Source organism: Cebus imitator, unplaced genomic scaffold (assembly GCF_001604975.1).
Source record: "Cebus imitator isolate Cc_AM_T3 unplaced genomic scaffold, Cebus_imitator-1.0 Scaffold83, whole genome shotgun sequence".
NCBI lineage: Eukaryota > Metazoa > Chordata > Mammalia > Primates > Cebidae > Cebus > Cebus imitator.
This window is the reverse complement of record NW_016107398.1, coordinates 1,099,805-1,126,339: the sequence shown is the minus strand read 5'-3', so window position 1 is coordinate 1,126,339 and position 26,535 is coordinate 1,099,805. Positions and strand designations below refer to the sequence as shown.

At 36.7% G+C, this 26,535-nt stretch overlaps 1 protein-coding gene across 3 annotated transcripts in view; it reads left to right on the top strand.

Annotated features, from left to right (window-relative positions):
- Positions 1-26,535, top strand: part of RTN1 (reticulon 1) — a 470,076-nt gene that overhangs the window by 267,931 nt on the left and 175,610 nt on the right. The window contains exon 1 of one of the 3 annotated variants that reach the window (XM_037740423.1): positions 1,093-1,201. The exons of the other annotated variants lie outside the window; for them this stretch is intronic. Within the exon in view, the coding sequence (XP_037596351.1) occupies positions 1,108-1,201 (94 nt within the window). The 5' untranslated portion in view covers positions 1,093-1,107. Of the gene's footprint in view, positions 1-1,092; positions 1,202-26,535 lie in introns of those variants that run through there. 3 annotated transcript variants of the gene reach the window in all.

Here is a 26,535-nt window from a genome sequence, read left to right as displayed (position 1 = left end):
GCATATACATCTAAATCTGTCAGTCCAGATACCGATGTGCTACATACATACCAAATATCAATGTCAAGGTTTGCCCCTTATCTTTTAATGAATTTCTTGATGAGATGTTTGTTTTAAAACTCTAGAGGTGAATGCAGCTTCCTTGGTACTGGGAACTTGCTCACAATAAATATGTAGATGAACACTAGAAGATGATATAGATAGATATTTTAATTTTTAATTTTTTTATTTTTATAAATAGAGATGGGATCTCATTATGTTGCCCAGGCTGGTCTTGAACTCCCAGGCTCAAGTGATCCTCCTGCCTCGGCCTCCCAAAGTGTTAGGATTACAAGTGTGAGCCACTGCACCCAGCCCAGATTTTAAATTTTATGTATTAGAAAAAGTTCAGAATTCTGGCTAGTGTTGTCATTGCCCATGTTAACATTTAACATTAATCTAGTTACTTTGAAATGGTTAAAAAATCAAAGTATCTTGTCATCAACTGGCCTTAGAGAATGGTCTTACTTGTTATGCTACTGTTTTTTTAATCTTTAATGTCATCAAGTGAAAACAGCTTGGACTAATTCTAGTTTTGTCCTATCAAAGATTAAAAATAGTCACAGAATATTGAAATTAGCCAGAGTTTGAACTTTAGCTGGTATGCACACAAACATACACACAATGTGGAATTATTTTCATGTAGAACTCAGCAGATGGGATTCTGCTAAATTGGGGTGGATATTAAATAGGTCTAGAAGAACACATGGAAACGATTTGGTAGATCATAGAAGATAGATTATTACACCAAAATCAAACAATCTGTGTAAAGCTCAAGGTACATAAGCTGTTAGGTTTTCTCCAGTATCTATTCTTTTCTTCTCTGTAGTGAAAGAATGTTTTTGCTCAACATTTGGATACCTAGATAAAGACAACATATCTCAGCCTCCCATATACCTAAATATGGCCATATAAGCATCCTCTGGTCAATAGAATATGACTACAAGTGATGTATGTTACTTTTGAATTGTTCCCTTAAAAGAAAAGGGTGTGTCCTTTCCTTTCTCTTTTTCCTTTTTCTCATCCTTTAGCCAAGAACAAGAGTTTGGTGATGAACCACCTTCAACCATGCAGATGACAACACATCCTGGGTGTGACAGGGCAACAAGATGGAAACAGCCTTGCTCCCAACACCATGGAGCAGACATGGATCTTTGTTACAGTAACTAAAACTTTATTCTAATACAGTTGGGAAGCAGGAGGAAGATGTTTTGGTCAAGTGTCTTTGTGTTGCAACTAACAGAAACTCAATTCAGAATGGTCAAAATAAAAATAGAAATCTATTGGCTGATCCAGCTGAAAATTCTAGATATAGACAGGCTTTGGAGATGATTTGATCCAATGGCTTACAATACTTTCAAGTCTGTGATGCTTTCTGTCTATAATTCTTTTCATCTTCCTCTATAAGTTAAAAATATACTTGGGCTATACATGTTTCTGTTGACACCCAAGGGGACAGAAAATTTCTTGTTCTTCAACCAGTGAGTAAAGAGGGTTTAATTTCAATTGGAACAATTTTAAGTTGTTTAAACTTAAATTATATATATATATACATTTAAGTCACATGTATATATCTGAATTAATCACTATGGCCAAGAAAATACCATAAACTTAGTGAAATATCTTTGGGATATTCGTAATTTTGGTAAAGGGGATCGTACCATCCTGATCACCTTAAGCCAGCCAGCATCCCTGGGACTAGTGGATGGGTCAGTCTAACTCAAGAGTCACAGCTGGTACTCCGTGGGAGAGGAGTGTCATGGGTGCTGGAGGCATCTAGACCATGTTCACTACTGCAGATGAGCAGATCTAAGGAAAGAGCATGGGGCCTTATGTGTTGCAGGAGTGTAGTATATGCACTGTTGCATGAGAGCAATGTGCATAGGGCTGGATGGAGCTACTACTGACAGTGTTTGAAAGTCAGGGTCAGGATTTTGTATATATGAGTTGGGAATTTGGGCTGAGGCTTTGCTAAACATGATTTTTTATAGTAGCACAATACTGAGTGTAAATTAGTATAGTAACTCTTAAAAGAGTCTAAAGGAATAAAGGATTAGGAATGTGTATCTGGGTAGCTTTTTGTTTTCATCACTGTGTGTATATGGGGGGCGGTGTGTGCCTGTAATTGATAAGGTAATAGAATTTTTATGAATTTTATGATAAAAGCCCCTGGCATAGGGAATGAAACATATATGATTAAAAGCACTCCCCCCAACCACACACACACATACACATACTTACATACAGTAATTAGTCTTTTACTAGATTTCTAAGATTACAAATTAGATATATTTGTTGCCCTTGCTCTTGTTTTGATTTTACTTTTGGAATGGAGTCTGGTGCTTCTGTACTTAAGAAAGAAAGATTGCATTTAGAATTTATTCCCACCTTTTATTCTAAGGACAGCTTAAAGTAAAGGTGGAGACCATAGTTCACATGTCCTGAGTCACCTGCCTGTGCCTAGGATAGGACTCTGCTTCTGTCCCTCAGCAGGATGAATACCACTGGGTAATCAGTTTCTAGAAAAAAATGTTAGTTTTGTCTAGAACAAAGTGAAATGCTACATATTGAGTACAAAATATGCACTCTATGTTAATTAATTAGTAAAGGCAGGTTTAGTAAAATTGCTAAGTGCCAGGTCTCTGTTTCTCTGTCTTAGAATATGATGTGTGTTCTTCAGATTTTGCTAGTTTCAATAACTTGGTTATACGGTTGTAATGGTTTGACCTTGGGGCCAACCATTATTTTTTAGAGCCTTTAAAATATATCAGGCTAAGTTTGTCACATGATCTCAGGGAAGTTTTCATTGTTGTATTACCTTGATATTGGCATATGAAGTTATACATACAGATCATTTCAACTCAGCATGACACAATGAAAAAGAAGCCTTTGTGTTCATCCTGAGGGCCACACACACAAAATTGCTTTTTAATAATTCCCTTTACTAAGAAAAATATTTACTAGAATTCCTAGGAAATCTGGAAAGAATTATCGACCATTTGTTGCCTCCTACTAGCATTTTCTGAAACATTTCGATTTTAAAATATGCTTTTGAGGTTGTTGAGGTGATAATATTTACCATTAAGTGTGACTATATTAAAGTACATTGACTAGACTTTGCCATTTCTAATGAAATTGGAATGACAGTAAATACCAAAAAAGCATGAAATGGACAATTTTGACTCCCTTTTCAGAATTGAGTCATTGAGAGTATTGTTGGTGTTGGCCGTCCTTTAAATCCCTGATGATACTAAGGCAGATGTTATTTTTTTTAATAAACAAAGCTTACCCAGTTGAATGTGGCCAGTTTTTTATTTAGCTTTCCCGTTTTCTTACACAAGCATACACATACATCCATGCGTCTAAATCGACCTGTTACCTCAGAACGTGTGCGTGTGTGTGTGTGTGTCTGTCTGTCTGTCTGTCTGTGTGAAGTCTTTTTTCTCTTTTCTCTCAGGTTGAACTGATACTCTGATGTTTTCACTATTGAAGAGCAGAACTTACTTAGAGCTGCCTCTGGGAGGACAGTTTCTGACATATATTACCTTAAGTCCACTTTCAGGATAAGATGATGAAGTGAAGGCAAATCACAAAATCTCTCTCTTCCAAAACCCAAGGACATGCTCAAAGACAGGATAAACTTAAAAACCAGCAAAAAGTATGCTGGCATCCACCAAATAATGGCAGAGGTACAGCCCCATGCTATGCAACAGCCAGAGAAAGAAGGAAGCGTAAGACTCCCGGAACCTCCAGGACTCCTAATTCCATTCCCTTACATTCTGCTCCCCTGAGGCAGGGGAGGGGGCAGACAAAATCCTAAGAAGTCTCCCATTCCTCCTTAATTTAGAGAGAAGCAATCTGCTGGGTATCTGGCAGCCCTGGGGAGGGAGTTGGAAAGCTCCCCCTATGCCCTCAGTGTCTCATCAGAGGACAAAGAAACATCCGGGCTAACCTTTATAAAACTGACCAGGTGGAAAGAAAGCTGAGAGGGAATAAGGAGCGACTATAATTGCCCAGAGCAAATTATGCCCAGCCCTAATTGGAGATTTAGCTTAGTGGAGGACAAAGGATACAGTAAAGTGAATGATGGGGATAAGGGTCTACAGGAAGAGGTACATGGAGGGTTCAGTTGTTAGTCCGTAGCAGAATGTTAACGTGGCAGAATGCACATCTTTGGTCTCTGTCTGCTGGGAGGAGAGGGATCCACTGCAGGATGGAGGAAGGTGAAACACAGAGAGTAGACATTGTAGTCTTTCTGAATGAAGTTTCCTTGGCTTTACCCTAAATTGGGATCATGAAACTAATATCCTTTGTTATAAGGGGAATGAGATGACGTGCAACCAGGTACAGCACAGAAAGGAGAGCAGTGTGCAGGCCTCTGCTACCCGTAGCTACCTATAGTCCCAGCTGAACTTGCCCCTGGAGGGAACCTGAAATTCTCAACTCTGTGACTGAACATATAAGAAGATGAAGAGGTGTCAGATAATATGGAGGGCACCTGGGGAGCAATTATATTGTCATGACAGAACTGTTCAGGTTAATAGTGAGCAAGGAAAACAAACACATGGGAACTAGCAAAGAGTGGAAAGAGGAAAGGAACAAGAAGGAAGACAAAAGAGAGGAGGACAGAATGCTAAGGAAAGATGAATTTATTTTGGAAGAAACGAGCTATGAAAATGGAAGGTATCTTACTTTAATGATTGCTTTTCACTAAAAAGAAATTTAAAAGAACATGAAAGAAGGAAAACAAAGACAAAACGATACGACTATCAAATTAGATTAAAAAAGGAAATGCTGGAGCTAAAGAAATGAATTGAGGGCCAAAATGATATTGTTACCAAAGTGATAGATAATTAGGAATAGGTAGGAGAAGATAGGTGTGAAGAAAACCTCAAATAATGCCTTAGAAGAAAGGCTTGAAATAACCAGTGAACATAAAAGATACTGAGTTAAACATCAGAAAGTAGTAGATATGAAACTCAAAGATGATACAGCAAAAGAAAAATCAGTATATCTGGGGTAGGAAATAGAACAAATGAAAAAGAAAAAATATTAAAAAGAAATTGCAAAAAACACATCAAAAGAGTAGACTTTGTGCTAGGAAAATTTGTTACAGAAACTTCAGTGCCAAGACATATATTCTCTGGATATGCTTTGAAGCCAGAGAATGAATTCTTCAGGCATCTTTCACACATAAAACCAAATCACCTAGAAAAGGAAAAATCAGGCTTCTATCAGAATTTTCCAAGGCAGCAATCAAAGCCAAAAGACAATAAGGCAAAGTGGAGAAAAATTATGAATAAAAAGTGACACAAGAATTTCATATTAATGTATTAAATTTAAACATGAAAAAAAAAACAACAAAGGAACACAAACCTCTGTTGCTACTATTCAGAAATGACTACTGCTATCAATGTGTTGTCACATTTCCCACTACTTTTTTCCTAGGGAGGGTGTGTTGTGTGTGTTTGTGTGTGTGTGTGTGTGTGTGTGTGTGTGTTTGACATACGTAATGAATGAGTAGATTGTTACCATTTAGAAAGTTACAAAATTACAGATTACTTAAAATCTCCCAAGACACACAACTAGACTCTAAGTTTATTATATAATTCCATTTTCATTTTTACACTTTTATATGATATTACCTATAAAAACCATGTAAAATTTTGTGTATTTTTAATGTATTGTGCTGTATGCATAATTTTGCAACTTGCTTCATTTCTTGACAAAATTTTTAAATTTGTCTTTATTGATACCTATCAGTGTTCTTTATTCTTTTAAACGTGTATTTTATTATGTTATATATAGATATTTAGATTGTTTCTAGTTTTGTTAGTTTTACAACTAAAGCTGCAATGGACATCCTAGGTGTCTCCTTATGCACAGATATAAATGTTCCTCTAAGGTAAACATTAGATGTAGAATTTCTGAATTGCAGGATTTGTAAATTTTTATTTGTCCCAAGCATGTTGTTATATCTAGCCAAATTGTTGATAACAAATTGTTGATGTTTAAGGAGGACAGAATATTTTCAAATGTGCAAAATTTTGAAGCATATAGTTCCTAGAAAAGCATCCATTTCAACCAGGCTTTAAAGCTTATTTGTATAAAAGTTTACAAAGTATTCATTATTTTGTTTTCCAATGTCAATTCTTTTAAAGGATAAAAATACCTAATCATTGTAATAGATGCTAAATAGGCACTTGATAAAATTCAATCTTTAAAAAAAGGAAGTAGTAACTTCTACCAGAATAGGAATGGATGATGGACTGATGTTTAAAAATAAACATATATCATACAACATTAAATATTTTCCCATTAAATCATGAAAAAATGCCATTTATTTTTATTACTTAGCATTTTCCTGTTTTGGCAAATGTACTAAGACCAAAGAAAGAAATAAAGAAAGGAGGAGGTAAAATACTCTATATCAAGAAAACTTGAGAGAATCAAACTAAAAAAAAAAAAATCAAAATATTAAAAGATTCTGGTAAGATGGATGGTTACATAATTAAGTTAAAGAAATAAATAATAGGAAATATGAAGGAAGAAGATACTTTTAATGACAAATGGTTAAAAATACAAAGGGAAAAATTAACAACATTACATATTATATAAAAGGCCTTTGAAAAATTAAAAATCTACCAAATGACATAAAAGTAGACTTATATAAATTTGTGCCTTATTCTTAAATAGGAAAATTATAAAATAAAGATGTTAATTTCCCCTAAATTGAGCTCTAAATACCAAATGAAATCAATGCATTTTTATTGGAACTTGACAAATTGACAAGTTCATGTGGAGAAATAAATCCATATAAATAACCAGAGGATTATAGGGAGAGGAGAATGATAACCTATGAAGGTATGAAAATAAATTAGGAAGCTATAATAACCCAAACAGCTTAGAACTGAAAAAGAAATAGATAAATTGAAAGAATAAACGTTCTTTTGAATGCAAATTTATATGAACATTGGGTATTTAAAATGAAGCATTTCAAATTACTATTAAAAACAGTCTGACAAATGCCTAATGTATTTAACTGACAGGAAGAACACATCCCTTAAAAATCGAGAACCAAACAAAAAAAAAAAACAGGATCTTCATAGAAAAATAAATACAAATGGCAAACAAACATGAAAAACAAATATTATGATTATCTCATTCATAATCAAAGGAATGCCAAAAGAATGAGATGTTGCTTTTTGCATATCTGATGGCAACATTTTCAGTGTTTGCTAATTCTGTGTTGGCCAAGGTAAACGGAAGCAGGAACTCTCATGCTGTTGGTAGGAATGCAAATCAGTGCATTCTTTTTCTAAAAGAAAATTTGGCAGGAATTCTCAAAAAAAAAAAAAAAAAACCCAACATACTGTTTAGTTTAGCAGCCTGATTGCTGGAAATTTGCCCTCTTGATAAACTTGCAAAATACATCATCAATTTATGTGTACAAGGACATTTGTTGGAGCATTGTTATAAAATTCTGGGACAAACTTAAATGTCCACTGATAGCAGTCAGGTTAAAAAAATCAAAGTACATTCATGCAATTAAATACCTGTGAATCATTACAGAGAATGAAACAGCTCAATAATTGCACATGTGAAGAGCTCAAAGATGTATTTATTGGGGAGAAGGGTAAGAAGGATCCCATCTTATGCAATCCCTTATCAATATAGAGTAAGAGGCTTAAATACAGGTATGGGGGGAAAAAAGGTATAGAAATCGATTTAGGCTAATGTATGCATAAAAGAATTTACTGAAGACTACACAAGAATGAACGATGGGGAGTCAGAAGGGAGAGGAACCATTTTTCTTTCCATCTTATGCCTTTTGTCCTATTCAAATTTTTAACTTTTTGCGTATAGAAGTGTTATACAAATCAGCCAGTCTATATGAGACCCCCGACACAACAGCCCTGCCACCAGCCTCTTCCCCGTCTCCCAGCATTGTTACTCTGGCAACTTTTGGCACAAGGTCCCCACCATTTTCTCCCTATGAGGGAAGCACAATGTTATCACATTCATGGCTTTTTCTTTCGTTCTGACCTCACCCTGGCAAATAAAACCTGCATAGAGAAAAGACAGAGATCAGGTCTGCACTTCTGCTGCTAATACTAACATCACTGCCATCTAGTAAATACTGACCAAGTGCTAAGCAAGGGGGAGGAGGGAACATTATGTGAAGCACTTCAGGTCTCAGTTATTCCTCACATGGACCTATGAGACTGGTACTGTTTTCACAGCCATTTGACAAAAGAGTAGACTGAAGATTATAGAGATGTGGTTGCTTGCCCAGGACTCTACATCTAGTAAGAGGCAGGTCAAGGATTGAAGCCCTAGTGAGCCCCACAATAGCAGCAGAGCTTTTGACAGCTGATACACCACCTCTATAGCTCTCCTAGGGCGGCTCAGCTCCACTGTGAGTCACATAGGGCTTCCTGGGCCAGTGCAAATCATCATTTATAACATAATTTTCTTGATGGGGAGATGTGTTTCAGGCTCCAAATAGTGACTGAAAATAGATTTTGGGAAATGAAACTCCTGATTTATAAGCTGAAGACCATCTGAACTTAATGTTTGTTTTTCTTCAGTAATACATATATAGCAGATATTCCTTAAGTACTTTCTGTCCATTGATTGGTTTTCTCAAATAATTTCTGATTGCTCAATTTTATAGTCATTACGACTATTTTTGGTACTTCAAAGGTATATTTTTGGTATTACTCATTCTGTTGCAGTTTGGTTACTAAGTTCTCACAAGATGACTCTTATAGCTAAACACAGACCCAGGCAAGCCAATATTTTCTCTTTCACAGTGGTGTGTTGCTCAGACAGCAAAGGTGAATTATTGGCCAGAATTTTATGCCAATGATAGGTGTTAGCTTGCATATTCATCAGATTCTTTGAACAGCAATTGATGGTAACTTTTCCATGGTTTATACATTTTTGCCTTGTCTTTTTCCTTCCCCATCCTACCTCTTTATCCTGTACTTTTACTCTTTCTCAAAACTTTCTGCCCTTTTTCAAAATGAAGAACCTGAAAAGGGTCTTGCCAAGCCAGTTGTAATCTCTACTACTAGTTGCAATCATAATACTAATACTTATTGGGTGTCCATGAGCCATGCATTGTTGCAGGTACTTTATATTCAGTATCATTTATTTCTTCACAAAAGAAAGGTAGAGGAGTTCAGGCTTGCACTTCTGCCACTACTCATAATACTAATAGTCACTGCCACTTACTGAGTGCTATGCAGTTGTTCCAGTCACTCCATTTTACAAGTGAATAGAGGCTTTAAAATATTGCCCCCAAAGTCACATAATAGTAAATAGTGTCACTTGAATTCAAACCTAGGCCTGTCTGACTGCAAAACCTCTGCTGTTTCCTTGGACTTCTGTTTGAGGTAGGTTTGCAACCAAATCATCTTGGTGGTTTAGTAATGTCTAGCAAGGTGCTGGTCCCTTTTCCTGCTCTATGCTGCCTGTGGTCCTCACTGGGACACAGACTTCTATGAGCTATTGATGTGCTCTTCTACCTCTAAGTGATTTATGTACCCTCCTGTTTTCTGATTGAAGGAAAGAATTTATGTGCCTTGTGGCCAAAATGAGACAGCACAAAGAAGACTTTGGAAGGAAGAAGGAACTGCTTTTATGGATGGCTCCATTGTCTTGTGACTGATGGGGTTTCAGCCTTTAAAGCCTTCCTGAGATAACTCTCTCTTAAGGGAGAACAGTGATGACTCTAATCCTGGAGTCAGAGTCAAATAATAATACCATATTAATTTTTTTTAATCATTTTTTTCTAGAAATTTTGTTTACTTTATTTAAAATACTGGAAATTAATAATTATGAAAATGAAATATCCATATTATAAAAATTCAAATGTACTAAATGTAAATGTTCTTTATACCATTATACATTAGAAATCTTTCTGTTATACACATGTAACCATTATTATCTTTCTTACTCTTTACCACTGCAAGTCACTCATTTGCTTTGCTACAATTTTTACCTAGAATTTGGCCCAGTGTAACCCCAAGGGTTTCAGTGAAATGACAGCTCTGGCTCACATAATTGTGCCTCTTCTGGGTCCAGAAGCTCTTTGGGTGCCTATGTTCTTATGACTGTACTTTAGATTCTGGGGTACACGTGCAGATCATGCAAGATTGTTGTATAGGTACATTTATGGCAAGGTGGTTTGCTGCCACCATCCTCCCATCACCTGTACCTGACATTTCTCCCCATGTAATCCCTCCCCACCCTCCCTCCCACTATCCCTTCCCTAGCCCCCCCAAAACAGACCCCAGTGCATGATGCTTCCCTGTCTGTGTCCACATGTTCTCATTGCTCAACACCTGCCTATAGGTGAGAACATGTAAACACGATATTAATTTTCATGGGTGAATGGAAGGTTCGAAAGGACAGGGGTGTGGAGCGAGTCAGGCTCATTCACCCAGCCTCTGGGGGAATGTAATTCCAGCTTCATCACTTCAGAACCTTATGACTTTAAGCAAGTTGTTTTACCTTTTTCAGTGGCAGTTTTTAAAATCTGTTTAATGTAAAAAACAATAGTTATGGCATAAAGGGCTTGGTGGATACTAAGTAATAAAGTACAATTTCCTCAAGCAAAAATATTTTCCATTTGATATGCAAGCCAGATTAATTCTGGGAGAAATGTTAATTTGCTTAAATAAATTTTTAAACAGATGGGAAAGAAACAAATGTATTTAGGTAGAGACAAAGTACCAGATGACAAAATTTACCTTGGCATTTAAATATGAGAAGTTTTATTTTTGTTGTAAATTTTCTTATGGGTTTTAGTAATGTAATTACATTATTTGGCACTCACATTAACTCACATAATGCAAAATGTGACTTTTTAAGAAGAGAAAAATAAAAATCAGCGATGCAGAAAGAATTCAGATGAAACAGCTTGAGCACTGATGAGTTTCATGAATTAGATTAACATAAATGATTGGAAAACCCATTATTTTGTGAATGGAAAAGGTGCCCAAGGTAATACCTGCAGCATTAGGAGCAGTTGAAACCCAGCCTTTTGGAACACAAGCCAGGATATTTACAGTTGTAATACAGAGACCTCTCTCCTCTTGAAGCAACTGTAGTAGGATTTGTCCAGTGAGTTAAGCTCTGTATCATCTCTGCAGTGTTGTAGGATATGTGAAAACAGGTTAAATTGGAAATAAAATGTGACAAACAGATAGATCAATTTGGATAGATACAAAGCTATTAAGAAGCTCAGGAAGCCATTCTGTTATTGAAGTATATCAATCCAAAAAATGAAACTACCTAGCTTGACAAATAAGTTCAAAAAGTTTACCTGCTTCCACTCCTATTTTTCATCCTATCTTCCCTATAATAGATGCCGTGGTAATTACAGAAGCAAAAGTATCATTATTACATACTCCTCAGCTACCAAGAGTTAATAACTACATCAGCAAATATGAGTTTGCACATAGCAAATAGTTTCCTTCTACAAAAATATTCAAATAAAAAGAGAATAACATATTTCACAAAGTAAATTTTCGGTCTCAAAAAGAAATACTGCTGAATTTCCCTCCCAGAAGGTTATACCAAAACACATTCCCAAAGTATTTGCCAACAGTTTTAGAGTAATATTTTCCCCACAGTACACAAAACCCAAAAGACAAACAGCAAAAATCTGTAGATTTGACCACATACAAACTAAAACTTTCATACAGCAATATATATAATAATTAAAGTTGAAAAAAGTAATTGTGAGCAAGAGTTTTAAAACATAAAGACAAGATTAAGAATCAAAATATATAATGAGTTCCAGGAAACTAATATAAAAAAAGATAAATGACCTAATAGAAACTTTGCAAAGGATATGGAGAGTCAATCTGCAGAGGAAGAAATGACAAACAGCCAATAAGTATTTGTAAGGATCCGTGCCCCTGTCTGGGAACCAGAAATATGTGCATTTAAACTACCAGTTACCATTTTTTTGCCCCCAGATTGGAAAATTATAAAATTCTATTAACTAACTTTTTGGTGTATGCTACCCTTATAATTCCTAGAGGTCTACAGTGCATTTTGCTAGCAGTTGAGAAAAACATCCCTTCATTATTTTAGTTTTTTCTTGTGTTATCCTCAAAGAAAGGAACCCTCAGTCCCTGATACCCCTCTCCCTTCTCCCTTGTTCTAGGGAAAAGCGGAAGGCTTGCTCTCGCTGTTTCCATTGCATCTCTTATTTCTGAGTCCAGAGGCTGCTCCATCACTGCTCTCAACAAGAAATACCAACATCCAGAGCATTTTGTGAATTTAATCTTTTTGCTTAAAATTAGAGGGCCTGTGGTGGAGGACTCAAATCCCATGTCATACAACTTTGACCACCTCACCTACTCTTTCTCTCTCCCACTTTTCCACTTTCCCAGCTATTTTGTCTTCCACCCCTTCCAAAATTCAGCTGGTATATTATTCCCTAATGTACCTAGCCTCTTGAGGAATGTAATCCAAACCCCATTCTAACTGCTTCTCTTATAGGGTATGACCCCACCAGGGCACATTTCTTGCTTCCTTCACTACTCCCCAACCTACCCAAAATTTTGGTGCATATATTTTTGTCCATGTTATTGCACATACAATGGAAAATGGGACATATTTGTGATGAACTGACCCAAAATCCATATACTTAGGCACGTAGGTGTGTAGCACAACATAGGGACCAATATGTAGATTTGATTAGAAACTTAGCCACTAACTGAGTGTCCTTGGACAGCTTTCTTAACTTTTTTTCTGTCTTGCTTTCTTTGTCTGTAAAATCAGATTGATAGAGCTTTCCTTCTGAGGTTGTTGTGGGGAGTATATGGGATGGTATCTGCAAAGTGTGCGAAGTGCTTATTAGCACAGTGTTGGGGGGCAACATAGTCAGGGACCCTGCAGTCTACGCAGAATGATCACTCAACATAGACTGCATGGTAGACTTTTATCATCTCCAATGCCTTCCTGTAGCACTTTAAATAATCATTCTCGAGGAAAAAGAGAAACTGCACCAACACATAACTGCTCCTATTCAGTAACAGCAGCTACCTGAAAAGATGTTGGTGAAGTACATTACTTTTCTTGCAGCAATAGGGCAGCTATAAATCAGGTCCTAGATTAGAAAAACAAAACATTATAGCCTCTTAGAAAATCATTATCAAGCATTATTCTACCTTATCCATTTAGTTACATTTTGGCTCGTTATTGGCTCTTAATAATTAATTCAGATAAGAGACTTGGGGTAAAATGCTGACTTAACTCCTTTCCATTCTTGCAGCTGTGTGCAGTGAAGTTTTATTGATGCTTTAAAATGTTTCTGACGTTACTAACCCAGGGGAAAAGTGCACTATCTAAATTGGCAGAAAGTTATTTAAACTTTTCAACTTTAATTCTTGCTCCCAGGTACTTTTCATTGTAAGAGAAAAGTTCAAAACCAAGAATTAAAATGTAAATATATTTTCTCTTTCGCCAACAGATTTTGTTAGATAGTGTTGCTGGTTGACTATCTTCCAGTAACAAAACCTTCATGACCCACTTTACTGTGAGTCTATGTACTTTTCTATCACATGTCTTAATCTGTTTGGGCTTCTGTAACAAAATACCATAACCTAGATAGCTTATAAACAACAGAAATTTATTTCTAACAGTTCCAGAGATTGGGAAGTTCAAGATCAAGGCAGATTTGGTGTCTGTTGAAGACCCATTTCCTGATTCATAACCTTCTCACTGCATCCTCACATTGTAGAAGGGACCAGCTAGCTCTCAGTGGTCTCATTTAAAAAGGCACTAATCCCATTCATGAAGTTGCCTTTATCATGATCTCATCACCTCCCAAAGTCCCTACCTCCTAATACCATCAGCTTGGGAATTAGGATTTCAACCTATGAACTTTAGGGAGACACAAACATACAGATCATAGCATCATATCTTCATGAAATGTTTATCTTTTGTTCCAGAAATATTTCAAAAGCTGACTGTAATATATTTTTGAAGTAATTCTTATCTAACTTATTCACTTTAATATTGCCGCAATTTTATAATTGTAATCAAACCAAATACTCAGGGAATTCAGTATATAAGAAAAGTAAATTTTAAGTTGTAGTGACTTTGGGAATTCTTATCATTTGTAAACATCTCAATGACAAATAATAATAGGAATATGGGAAGAAGTACATGGAAACTATTCATGATTATTTGGAAGGAAAAAATATTGTCCAGAATGAAATATTTTATGGCCATTAAAATGACAAGTGGTGTGAACCATATCAGAACATGGAGCTGGGTTTTGGAGTAACTTTGAGTAGAAATAGCAGACACTGAGAATTATATCCCAATTAGAACTAGGCAAACCATTTTTTAAATTTATGTTCCACTTACTGTTCTTGTTCTGTTCCATTTGTTGTTTCTGAATATATTTATATTCATATATGCATATTTAGCAACAACAATTGGAACAGAACAGTAAGTAGGACATAAACAGTCAATGATTGACACTTTAAAAATTTTTGTTTCTATAAAGATATTAAATTCTACAATAAAGTTATTTTAAAGGAAAGAAAACAGGCTAAGAGATGTTACTCTGATTTTTGTTCAGTGAACAAATAGAAGGGAGATGGCCGAGTGATGGGGAGCATGGGCTCAGCATCAGGGAGACCTGGGTTTGGATCCTAGGCCCAAATTTGGTCCATGTGAATTTCGTCCAGACACTTCCATTTCCTTATCTGCAAAATAGAAATAAGACACCAGTTCCACATGGTTGTTGGGGTACTAAGCAAGATGGTGGAAGTAATAGATCTGTTCATGATTATGATGTAATTACTACATGTTATTACATGCTGGTAAACATACCTTCCATGCAGGTGCCATGCCCTGGAGTGGCATCCAGTGGTAGTACTATAGGGAGAGGGGAGATGGAATCAGAATTTGGGAGGCTTCCTCTCATTCCAAGACAGCTGGCTCCAATTCTAAGATCATATCCATTGCTGTTACAAGGTACAGATACAGTGAATAAATATTTGTGGAACTAATGATATTGCCGCACCATCCTATATTTACCTTGCTCTCTGTGATACAATTGGATTCACTACTACCAAAATGAACTTATGTTGTGGCAGTCCACAGCCTCCTCAGTCCTTTATTTGTGAGAAGCACTGAGAAGAAACAAATAAAAATTAAGTTGCCTTAAATAGGAAAAAAGAAAAACAAACAAAAAACTGGTAAAGTGTGTGAAGTCTCAGATTTGTCCTAGACCTTGGCTCTTGCTTTCTGCAGCTTCTTAATTCACTTAAAATGATTCTGCTTCATATTTTTTCTTGAATTTGATAAGCACCAGCTTTGATTTCCTCGGAATGGTTGGCACCATTAGGTAATGCTTTCTTCTGTTAAATGGTTTTCTTCCCCCTAGCATCCTTTCAGTTTCATGACAATTGGATATAAATCCAAGATGATAAGTTTTCTTAATATTTGCCATATACCCTCATTTGTTAATTTGAATTTCTTTGCTTTTGTGACTATGTTTACATGCCAGGAAAGTTAGGTTTCAGTAGAAGCATTGTGTTTCCTGAGAATCCTCCATAAACCTCAGGATGGAATTCAGTACCTCCTCTCTATCCTTTGTGACACCCAAAATACCTCTTTTACAGCACAAATCGCAGTGACCTCTAAGTGTCCACTGGTCAGCCTCCCACTAGCCTGGGAGTTTCCTTAGGAAAGGGCCATGGCTTTTCTCACTTTATCCTCAGCACTTACTCAGTGCCTGGTACAGTGGAAAGTAAGGAATAAAGGCCACAATGTACAGGAAATACCAGTTAGTGTAGAGTGATCTTTGATTTTTCTTTCAAGTCCTGGTAGAACTTCAATGTAGCAAAGGAAACTTGATGATTCTGGGCTTAAGTTCCTGCCCTGCTATTGACTAGTGATGTCATCCTTGCTAAATCATTTAACATCTGTGCCTTAATGGTTTCCACTGAGACTGCAGGGTAGAGGTTGGAGGAAGGGTGAAGAAAAGCCATGAGGTTAGTTATAAGCAATAATTTCAAAACTAAGAACATATAGACAATTTAAGCGTGTATGCAGAGAGCTGGGCCAAGTTCTCTAAAAGAAGGTCAGGACAGTTCTCATAATCTCTAAGCAGCCTGGTGAAAGTATTCCAAAATGCCATGAAGATGCCCAGAAAAGGAATATAATGTATCAGGAAGAGAATATGATTTCCTCACATGCTAGGATTTGTTTTCCGTTGTCTACTGTTTGGAATAAGAATGTTGGGAATCTTGTCCCCTTTGCTGGCTCCCGCTCCTCAGTCTATGCCTGAAATGGAGATTTGGTTCCTTGGAATTCTGCCTTCCCCCTCTGCAGAATCTCCCTGTGACCTGTGTGCATGGTCATGGTCCACCTACCAATATCACACTAAGGTTTCTCACATTCATTTCTCCAGCCTAGTGAACATGTTTAAACTATGTTTCCCAGGCAGTTTAAGCGGTTCCTAAATGTTAATAGAATTTATTTTCTACCTCCCCAAACCTCTTTCTCCCCTTCGTATAACAGAAAGTTATATTACCATCTACCCAGTTGGCCTTGCCCCAAACTCTGGGATTACCCCAGGCTCCTCCCTCACTCTCAGCTTTTGTCCTCAATCTATATAAAATCCTATTGGCTTCTTTTTCTTAAACAACTCCTGTATCTACTCCTCTCCATCCCCATTGCAAGGGCCCTTATTACTGCTTCTCTGGTCCTGGTCCTTATTACTGCTCTGCTGGATCACTGCTGTGTCCTCTCCTATTCTGATCTCCCCTGCCCCTAATCTGTCTACCACACTTCCAGAGTGACTTTTCTGAAATCAGGTCAGATATCCCTTAATTAGAGCCTTCAGTGAGTACCCATTGCTATAGCATAATATCCAAAGTTCTTACATTGCATACAAAGTCGTCTCTAACATGACCCCATTCTCCCTCTCCATCCACATAACCTATGTTCTTGGGCCTACAGCCTATTTGCTTAGTCTCAGGGCCCTCACCCTCATGTTCTTCCATCTCTTTGCTTCCAGGGTTTCTTCCACCCTAATTCCCTTATCTATTTGGAAAGCACTTGCTTATATTTTAGGATTCATTGCCTTTCTGTATAACTGCCCACCATCTTTCTTTCCTTCGTATGACAGAAATGTATGCTTGCTGTATGCTGCACAAACATCCTAACTTGTATAATATTTTACTTATTTGTTTACAAACTTCCCTCACTCAAATAGACTAGGAGTTCCTGAAAGAACTATGAAATTTGTTTTATTCCAGCATCTGACACAGAACAAAGTATGCAGTGAGCACTCAATAAATATTGGATGAATGCATAAATAGGTATGGTCTCAAGCTCTATCACTTATCGTGACTTGGACAAATCATGTAGCCCAGCAAATAGTGCTTCTTTATCTTTAGAAAACAGCTTAAAATATCTATAGCACAGGATTTTATGGGAATTAACAAAAGCCATTCATTAATTCAGCACATAGCTTACAATATACCATGATGAGAAAAAGCATACACGGTCCCTGCTTTCATGAAACATACAATATAGTTAGAGAGAAATGAAAACAATCACAAAAATAAATATAAAATTAGAACTGTGATTGCTTCAAAGCAAAGCCATGTAGTACCAAGAGAATCTGTGATAGAGGTATTGACCTGGCCAAAGAAGTCAAGGAAGCCTTCAGGAACTGGCGAGTGAGCAAAGATCTGGAAGATGAGAAGGAGCTACTGGGGAAGGGGAAGGAAAGCATTTTTTTTAGGCAGGAACAGCATATGCAAAAGCTCATTAGAAAACAGCACATTCAGGGAACTGAAAGCAAGATAGTGTGCCTTGGATGCAGGGAACAAGAGTGAATGTGGTACAGGAAGAAGCTAAGGAGAATGTAGAGGCTGCATCATGCCACCTTGGCACAGGAGAGACACAAAATAAATGTTAGGGTTTTCTTTTTCTTTCTTTTTTTTTTTTTTTTTTTGTCTTGACTTGCCTCCATTTTTTATTTCCAAAGACTTAGAAAGAAAATGGGGGAAAATAGGTGAATCTGTTTTGCTGGAAATATAGTGTCAGTCTCATGAAACACCCACTCTTTCCCCAAGAAAGTGAGGACATCCCTTTGGTCCTAAGGTATTCCTGAAAAAGGGGGACAAAAGGGCTGGGATTCAGGGCCCAGCATTAAAACTTCCTTTAGCTGAACTGAAGAAGCCATCATAAACTTCAGTGTTACTCCAGAAAAAGATTGTTTGGAAGGAATGTCACCAAGTCAATGGCCAAAGGGAAGAAGGGGCCAGCAGTAGGTACCAGTCATGGTAGAAAGGCATTTAAATAGCAAAGCCACAAGGTCAGCACACACTTAAAAGGAGACATTGCTAAAATGGTATGTGTGTAGCCTTGCTGCAGCTTTAGTAACTAGAATGTGGCCTGTTTCCAATTGATGAGTAACTATTATTGAGAGAAGAGGAAGTGTTGAGGGAAAAAGTCTATGGGCAAAGAAGAAAGACACACAATCAAACACAAAAGCAAGCGGACTCCCAAAGATTTTAGAATATGCTTCTAAACCAAGAGAAGATGATGACTCATCATGCCTGTGGTGATGGTATGCACCATTTGCTCTTCAATAACACGATATCAGACCAAAGACAGTGCAAAGTAGAGAGTCTCATACTCTTTCTAAGTATAGCCAGAATTTTATTACTGAGATATCCATGCCGGAAGGACCACATTTGTTCATGCTGACATGTTCAGTCTTCCTAGGTGAGGGACATGTCACTCCATGATGAATGCTTGCCTGTTGTAGTTTTCAGTGATGGCAGATGGATTATTTTTAGTTTAAGAGCTATAACTCAATAAATAATTAAGAATATGTATGGGAGTTTCAGAGTACCAATTAATCTCACTCCTTTCCCTCAGAGTTCTGAGCCAATCCAGTCAGATTGGAGCCTATATTTTTGCTTTATTTCTGGTAAACCTGAGTTAGAAAGCACTGGCCTTGTGGTAAAATGGGTTTTTTATGCCTCCTCCTGAAATAAAATTTTCATCTGGTCCCCAGCAGAGCCTCCTACTGGATAAAGGAAAGGAGTGACATGCAGCTCCAAAGCAGCATCAGAGAGGGTAAGAAGCAGGCCACAGGGAAGGCCTCACACAGCAGAGGAAGGCTCAGCCTCTTCTGGTTGAGAACAAATGAGATGGAGAGAAGGACTAAAAGTTTCCTCACCAAACACTTTCAAGTTGAACAGACATCTTATTTTGTAATGTCTTAGCCCATTTTGTGTTGCTATAGAATACCACAGGTTAGGTAACCTATAAAGAGAAAAATTTATTTCCTGTGTTTGTAGAGGCTTGGAAGTCTAAGGATGAGGCCTGCATCTGGTGAGGGCTTTGCTGTGTCATGGCATGGTGGAAAGCAGGAGGACAAGAGAGCATGAGAGAGCAAGAGAGCAAAATAGGACCAAACTTGCTGTTACAGCAAGCCCACTATCACAATAACTAACCCAGTTCTACTATAACAACATTAATCCATTCATGAGGGCACGGCCCTCATGACCTAATCCACCTCTTACTAGGTCCCACCTCCCAACAGTGTTGCATTGGGACTTCAGTTTCCAACACATGAACTTTGGAGGACATATTCGAACCATAGCAATGGACCTTGTCAGGAACAAAGAGAGAAGACAGTGGCTTGGCAATATCATAAAGTTTGGCACAAGATATTTATTCTCAAAGATACAATAGGCTTTTGACTACAGAGTAAAAAGTGATAGAAAATGAGTAGGAAAGTGCTAGAAATGCCCTAAACTTGATTATAATATGACATTAATTGAATCATATTTATTTCATTTTTAAATTATTAGGTATTGTATATGCTGATTGATCTCTGCTACCCTTAATTTAAAACTTCTTATTCCTGGTTGTGAAAGGAACAATTCAGACTTCAAATGGCTTCTCTCTTTTATTTCAGTTATTAGAGACAACTTTCTGTTGTATGAATGAGTGATCTTTTTAACAAATCAGATGACCAGTTCACAATTTTTATTGCTTATCCTCAGAATGTCTTAAAATATACATGGAATAGAGGATGTACTTATCCTATAAATTACAGGGTACAAGGCTGGGCAGTGGCTCGTGCCTGTAATCCGAGTACGTTGGAAGGCCAAGGCAGGTGGATCACAAGGTCAGGAGAGCGAGACCATCCTGGCCAACATGGTAAAATCCTGTCTTTACTAAAAATGCAAAAATTAGCTGGGTATGGTAGTGCACACCTTTAGTCCCACCTGCTCAGGAGGTTGAGGCAGGAGAATTGCTTGAACCCAGAAGGCAGAGGTTGCAGTGAGCCGAGATTGTGCCACTGTATTCCAGCCTGGCAACAGAGTGAGACTGTCTCAAAACAACAACAAAAAAAAACAAAACAAAAAAAAGAGTACAGAGTGTTTCATTTTTGGTCTGGAAGTGTATCATCTTGTTTTTCAGTTCAATTTCTGTTGCTGTGTAATCTTAATCTCACTGTGCCTCAATTTTCTCATCTGTGAAATAGGAATAATTAGTAGTACCTGCTTCATGGGGTCGTTTATAAGGATTGAGTGAGCTGATACTTGAGGAGGACTTAGACAGTATAAGACACATGGTAAGCAGTTTATAAGTATTAACTATCACCACTATTATGTAGTGAAGAAAGCTTCCAGGAAAGAGGCATCATGTTCAAAATGCTGGGGTAAGATTTGCCTAAGCTAGAGTAATTCTAGCTGCTACAAAAAAAAAAGAGGGGGGTCAACGATGTATAATTCCTCAAATAGAATAGAGGCTTATTTCTTACTCACATCAAGTCTAGAATTTTTGTTCCTAATCAGCAGGCAGCTAGCCTCAAAAGGTGATTCAGGGACTTTTCATGTTTGGGTTCTAATACCGTCTCTAATAAGAGGTTTTTGAGGTTTTGTGGGACCCTAGTGACATTCAACCAGTAGTCAGAAGATAAGAAATATCTTATCTTATCTAAGATAAGAAGATACTCTGCCCTTAACTCAGTCTAGAGGAGGCACTCATCACCTTTACAAGAGCTATTCTCATGGCCTCACCTAACAGAGAGCTGGCTGGACAATTACATCTCAGCAATACCTTATAATATGGAAGAATGGCATGAATAGGTGATTAGGTAGCCATCTCTGCCATATATGTGAAGAAGGTTTCTGTCTGTTACTGCAGCAATTTTCCCTTTAAATGTTAATTCAGTCAAGCATTATAGAAGTGGTTACTTGGATGTTTTTGCCTCTTCACTTAATGAGAAAAAGACGGTAGTTTAATCATCAAGAAAATTATTCCGAGGAGTGCCTTCTGATCATGTGGTCTCCTTGGGGAGATGTTTATGAGTTGGCTATTGGTTGATTTTATCATACCACTCCTCAATCTCAACTGTAGGAGTGGTGACTTATTGTATGTGACCGATGTATCCACATTGATAATGGTTTATTTAGAAAGGAACATTAAGAATATGCAAATAAATATGAGATTCCAAATGAAAATTAATTTCATTGGTTTCATGTGTTTTTATTTAAGGCTTTTAAGGAGAAGAAAGCACAATGAGTTGGATTATTTTGAACTGATTTTGATCAGTGTGGAGCAAAACTGCCAAATAGCTTTTCAGTCATATTTTTGGCCTGTATTATTTGCCTAATTACTTCAGCTCTCAATTTTGCCCATGTTTACACAGCTAGAATAGCAGGCTACTACACAACTGAAACTGCAGAGGTTGAAATAAACCAACCCTTCAGAGCTAAATTATAATAATCTACACAATGTTGTATAGATTATAAATCATTTTTACACTTTAATTCAGAGTCGAGTCCACATTCTTACAAGTGGAATGCAGAATGTTTTAGGGAAAAAAATTCAGCATGTTAGACAGTCGATTTAGTAAGAGACTCACATTCTTGGCCATAGAAAAATAAAGAGCTGTGCCATCATTAACTTAGCAGTTGCATTATGTTTTAATTCTGCTACTTAAAGCATCTCTTTCATGTAAGTGGAACTGTCAGTCCACTATAGACACTCTTTACCATAATGTGGATACTTGCCCAGATTTGTAAATCTGATATTCTATTTCACAAACATGGATGCAGGTTTATCTTAATTTTTCAATAATGGAGAAATAATAAACTCTATTCACATAAAAGAGAGAAAAGAAGGCATATATGAATGAAATATTAACATAATCTAAAATCCTCATTTTAGTCACTATATTTCCCTTTCTGAAAGTGTCAAAAGTGAAGAGGATGGGTTGAATATTCATTTCTTTTTTTGTCCCTTGTCTTTTTCTTTTATCTTCACTTGTTTGAGATAATTAATGAGATGGTAAAACCAGGGTAGAAGGAAGAAGAAAAACAGTAAGCTTTAAAAAAGCCAAAGTAAATCAGCTCTTGAATAACTGAGAAGAGGCATTGTACCCCATACACTTTTAACATCATGCTCTTGCCCCCATTAAATCTCAGCTATAGAGTTACCTGGTAACTCAGGTGGGGAAACTGTCTTTAGGAGATTCTTAACTTGATGTAAAGACTGCATCTGATTCTCAATTATGGAAAATTGAGCTTTCAGAAGATACTCAAAAGTCTTAATGGAAATCGGAATATTTGTCATCTGTAAATCAATATTGCTGTGGTTAAAAGTAAGTTCTGTGTTTTTTGTGCTGATTTGTTTATCAGAAACTAACTTTTTAAAGGCATCAGAATATATATAATAAACATATAATACTTCTTCATTTATTCTTGGAACTACAATAGTGAATTGCATGACATAGTACTATCTTCAGCTTTTCTCTTTATTAGACTTAATAAGATAGTATTTTCACTATAACAAGAAATAAATGATGAGAATTTTTTTTATGTAACTAGCTGGGCATGGTAATACTTCATAACTAATGAGTTGGAATAGCCTTTGAAACATGTCTCATAGATTTAGAGTTTACTCTCTCTTTGGAGTTCTTCCATGAGAAGCTACTTAAAATAAAATGTTTAATGAACTATTTTAAGATAAGGAATTAAATCCTTAATTAACAAGTTTGCCATTATATTAATTTATAGCAAACCATCTGAAATTAATTGCTCTGCACTTTTACTGTAGCCTTATTCATTAGAGGCAGAATGTAGCATAAGCCGGGCATAACTTGAACCTCATCTAAGAGAATGCAAAGAATGATGTACAAAAGGGTTCCATTAGGGCCATTTACCTGGAGTTCTTTCACAGGGACTAGAGGCACAGCCACAGGATTTTCTAAGTATCATATCATTTAATTTTTTTCTAAGCTCTAAATTCCCATCTCTAAAATGGCCAAAAAAAAAAAAAAAGCAGTCCTTTTTTGACTAGTCATGATTTTATTTGTGGGTTGCCTAAGGTGGTTGAGAATCTTAGATGCTAAACAATAAAGGACAAAGACGATGAGCCTCATTCATCTTGGGGGATGAGTGTTTTCCACAGCCTAGGCTTTCCCTAGAATAGAAAAGCAGTACCCTAAAAGATGTGCATAATAGTTTTATGATTTATCATCGTGTTAGCTAAGGAATCAGACAGGAGCAATGATTTCCTTCTACTATATTTCCACTGTTTTTTTTTTTTTTTTTTTAAATACTGGGAAAAAAGAGGAAGAAATTAGGCTGTAAGGCAACTTAATCTGGAAAGATATAAACTGTGGTTTTGACCATCTTTTGCTTCTTCTGTAGCACCCCAGTTACCTAGTAGCATGCTGTGCACACTAAAGGCAATTAAAAGTACTTGCAGATGAATTGAACAATGGAATTGGAATATAATTAGAACGTTTGTAAAGGAAAGTAACTAAGAAGTAGAAAAAAAATCAATAGGAGAGAACATAATACATTCAAATTTAAAAATCATTTCAGAATCTTTCTAAAAGATATATAAACAACAGGTTGATTAACATCCTTTAGTTTTTTAAAAAGCCAATTATATTACATAAAAACAGATTTTTTAAATATTCTGTGGACAGAACACCAGTTGATTAAAGATTTTATTTTTTCAGTCAGTAGCATGCTTTATCAGTCTCCAGATATAAAAAGTTATTTTAGTGCTATTGTCTTCAAATGTTCTATTTGTTCAGCTTTTATTAACTTTTACAGTGTACATATTATCAGAAGTAATTACATAAGGCACCAGCAATAAATAATGAATAGTATAAGGGAGTCTAAAATAAAATGGTTATTTGACAATTTAAATGCAGACATTTCTTTTTACTGTGTATCTGTAATACTTTAATATATTTTAAAAGCACAATGTAAAATGGCATGAATCCATACATGAGTAACCCTTCTGGGAATGCTGCGTCATATCCACAGGAAGCGTAATTGAGATGACATATAAGCCTTTTATTTACTGATAAGGATTATTGAACATGAAGAACTTCTGTGAGGATTTCACCATATGGGAGGAGTTACTCCATTCCACAGCTTATTTGAAATTTATGGTGGATACATTCTCAATGAAAGAATATCTTTATGACTTCCAGCAGTCATTTGGCATTTTATTATGAAGTATTTTCATAGCTGAAGATACAGTTTTCTGTTGCTAATGTGCCTCACACACTGCCATGTGTATGCAGGATGTGGGAGTTTAATAAATAGTATTTGTGATAAGATTTAATTTAGGCATGGCATTTTATGAAAGCTTATGACTCACATACCTCTATGGTGCTCACAGATACACTTGAATTTTGGTTTTTTAAAAGTTAAGAAGCCAAGTTGACACCTTAAAAAGCAATGCCTGCACTTCTTGCACACTGTTCAGACTGATGAGTTTAACAGCAACTCTGCTTATTCTTAGTCAACCCATTAGGTTAGAAATCTGCTGATGACCCCTGTTGTGGCCTGAGGTTTCAGTTGATTCCATGGCCACAGGTAGTGTCTTGGCCTGATCCAACTGTTTTGTAAATATGAGACCAAAATGTTCACTGGGAGTGAAAATATAAATGAGCCCTCACAAATCCATCATGGCTATAGAGAGATAATACAGATCATGTTCAAAATACAGATCATGTTGATAAGGGATGACTTTGATATTGAAAGGAAACCTTGTGTCATTACAGAATTTTTAAATAAAGTATTTAAGGTTAGTAAAACCTTCAGGGAAATGAGCCTGGTTTGAAAATCTAAATTTTTATTTTCATTTTTGAATACCTGTAATTAATCTGATCAGTATTAATTCCAATGAATTTCTGGATTTTTGAAAATAAACAACTCAAAAAAACATACACACATATATAAAGCTTGATCATAACATTAAGGTTCTTAATGATAAATGATAAATTCTGGGAAGGAACCACAGGAACGAGTAGAGTTCTGAGAATACTGACCTGGCCTTACTGAAAATCTGATGTATTTCCAAAGCCCAAACTTCTAAACAAAATGAAATTGTGCATTAGTCTTTGAAATCCTAAGATCTGTGTTCTTTTTGTTGAGACAGTGTTTTGCTCTTGTCACCCAGGCTGAAGTGCAATGGCGCGTTTTTGGCTCACTGCAACCTCCATCTCCCAGCTTCAAGTGATTCTCCTGCATTAGCCTCTTGAGTAATTGGGATTACAGGTGTGTGCCACCACACCCAGCTAATATTTGTATTTTTAGTAGAGATGGGGTTTCACCATGTTGGCCAGGCTTGTCTCAAACTCCTGGCCTCAGGTCATCCACCTGCCTCTGCCTCCCAAAGTGCTGGCATTACAGGCATGAGCCCCCACGCCTGGCCCCCTAAGTTCTATGCTCTTTTTGGCTTTGGGTTTATTTATTTTACTGCATTCCCATATGTAGTGTCAACTATACCTTACAGTCCTGTTTTTCTTAAGAGTCAGACTTCCCATGGCTTTGCTCATTCCATGTCCTCTGCCTGGGAAAGGTAGAGTTCCTTATCTCCTTTTGCCATTCTATCCGCCTGTAAAACACCAGCTCCTCTGAGAAATTCTTCTTTGTCCCACAAATAAGAAAAGACACTCCCTCTTTTGTTTTCTCACAGCACTTTTTCCTTTCTTTATGTTCTGTTCATTATCTTTCATCACAATGTACTGTAAACTTCTTGAGGGCAGCAGACTTCCTTATTCACCTTGTTATCAAGGTGAGTTGATGTCAGGAATTGGATAGAGTGGTTGTGTGATAGAGGCAAAGAAAAATAACCTTTTTCATCTTAATTCTGTTTCAGTTTACTCTTAATGCAAAGCCAACCCTGCATGGCAGGTCTTGCAGGACTGTATTTCAGTTTTCTACTTTCTCAGCTGCTTCTGCTGTGGCTCTGGTTTTACAAGGAGCAGGGTTTGCTTCTACAGGGTTTCCAACACAGTTCTCAGGATTTATTCTGGAATTCTAGAGGCAAATCAACTCATTCTGGGGAAAGTATCCATGAAAAATTATATCATTCGTGGTGAATATTTTTATTTTCTTATTATGTAACTAGTACTTTAAGCCTCAGAAATGATTGCTGTGCATT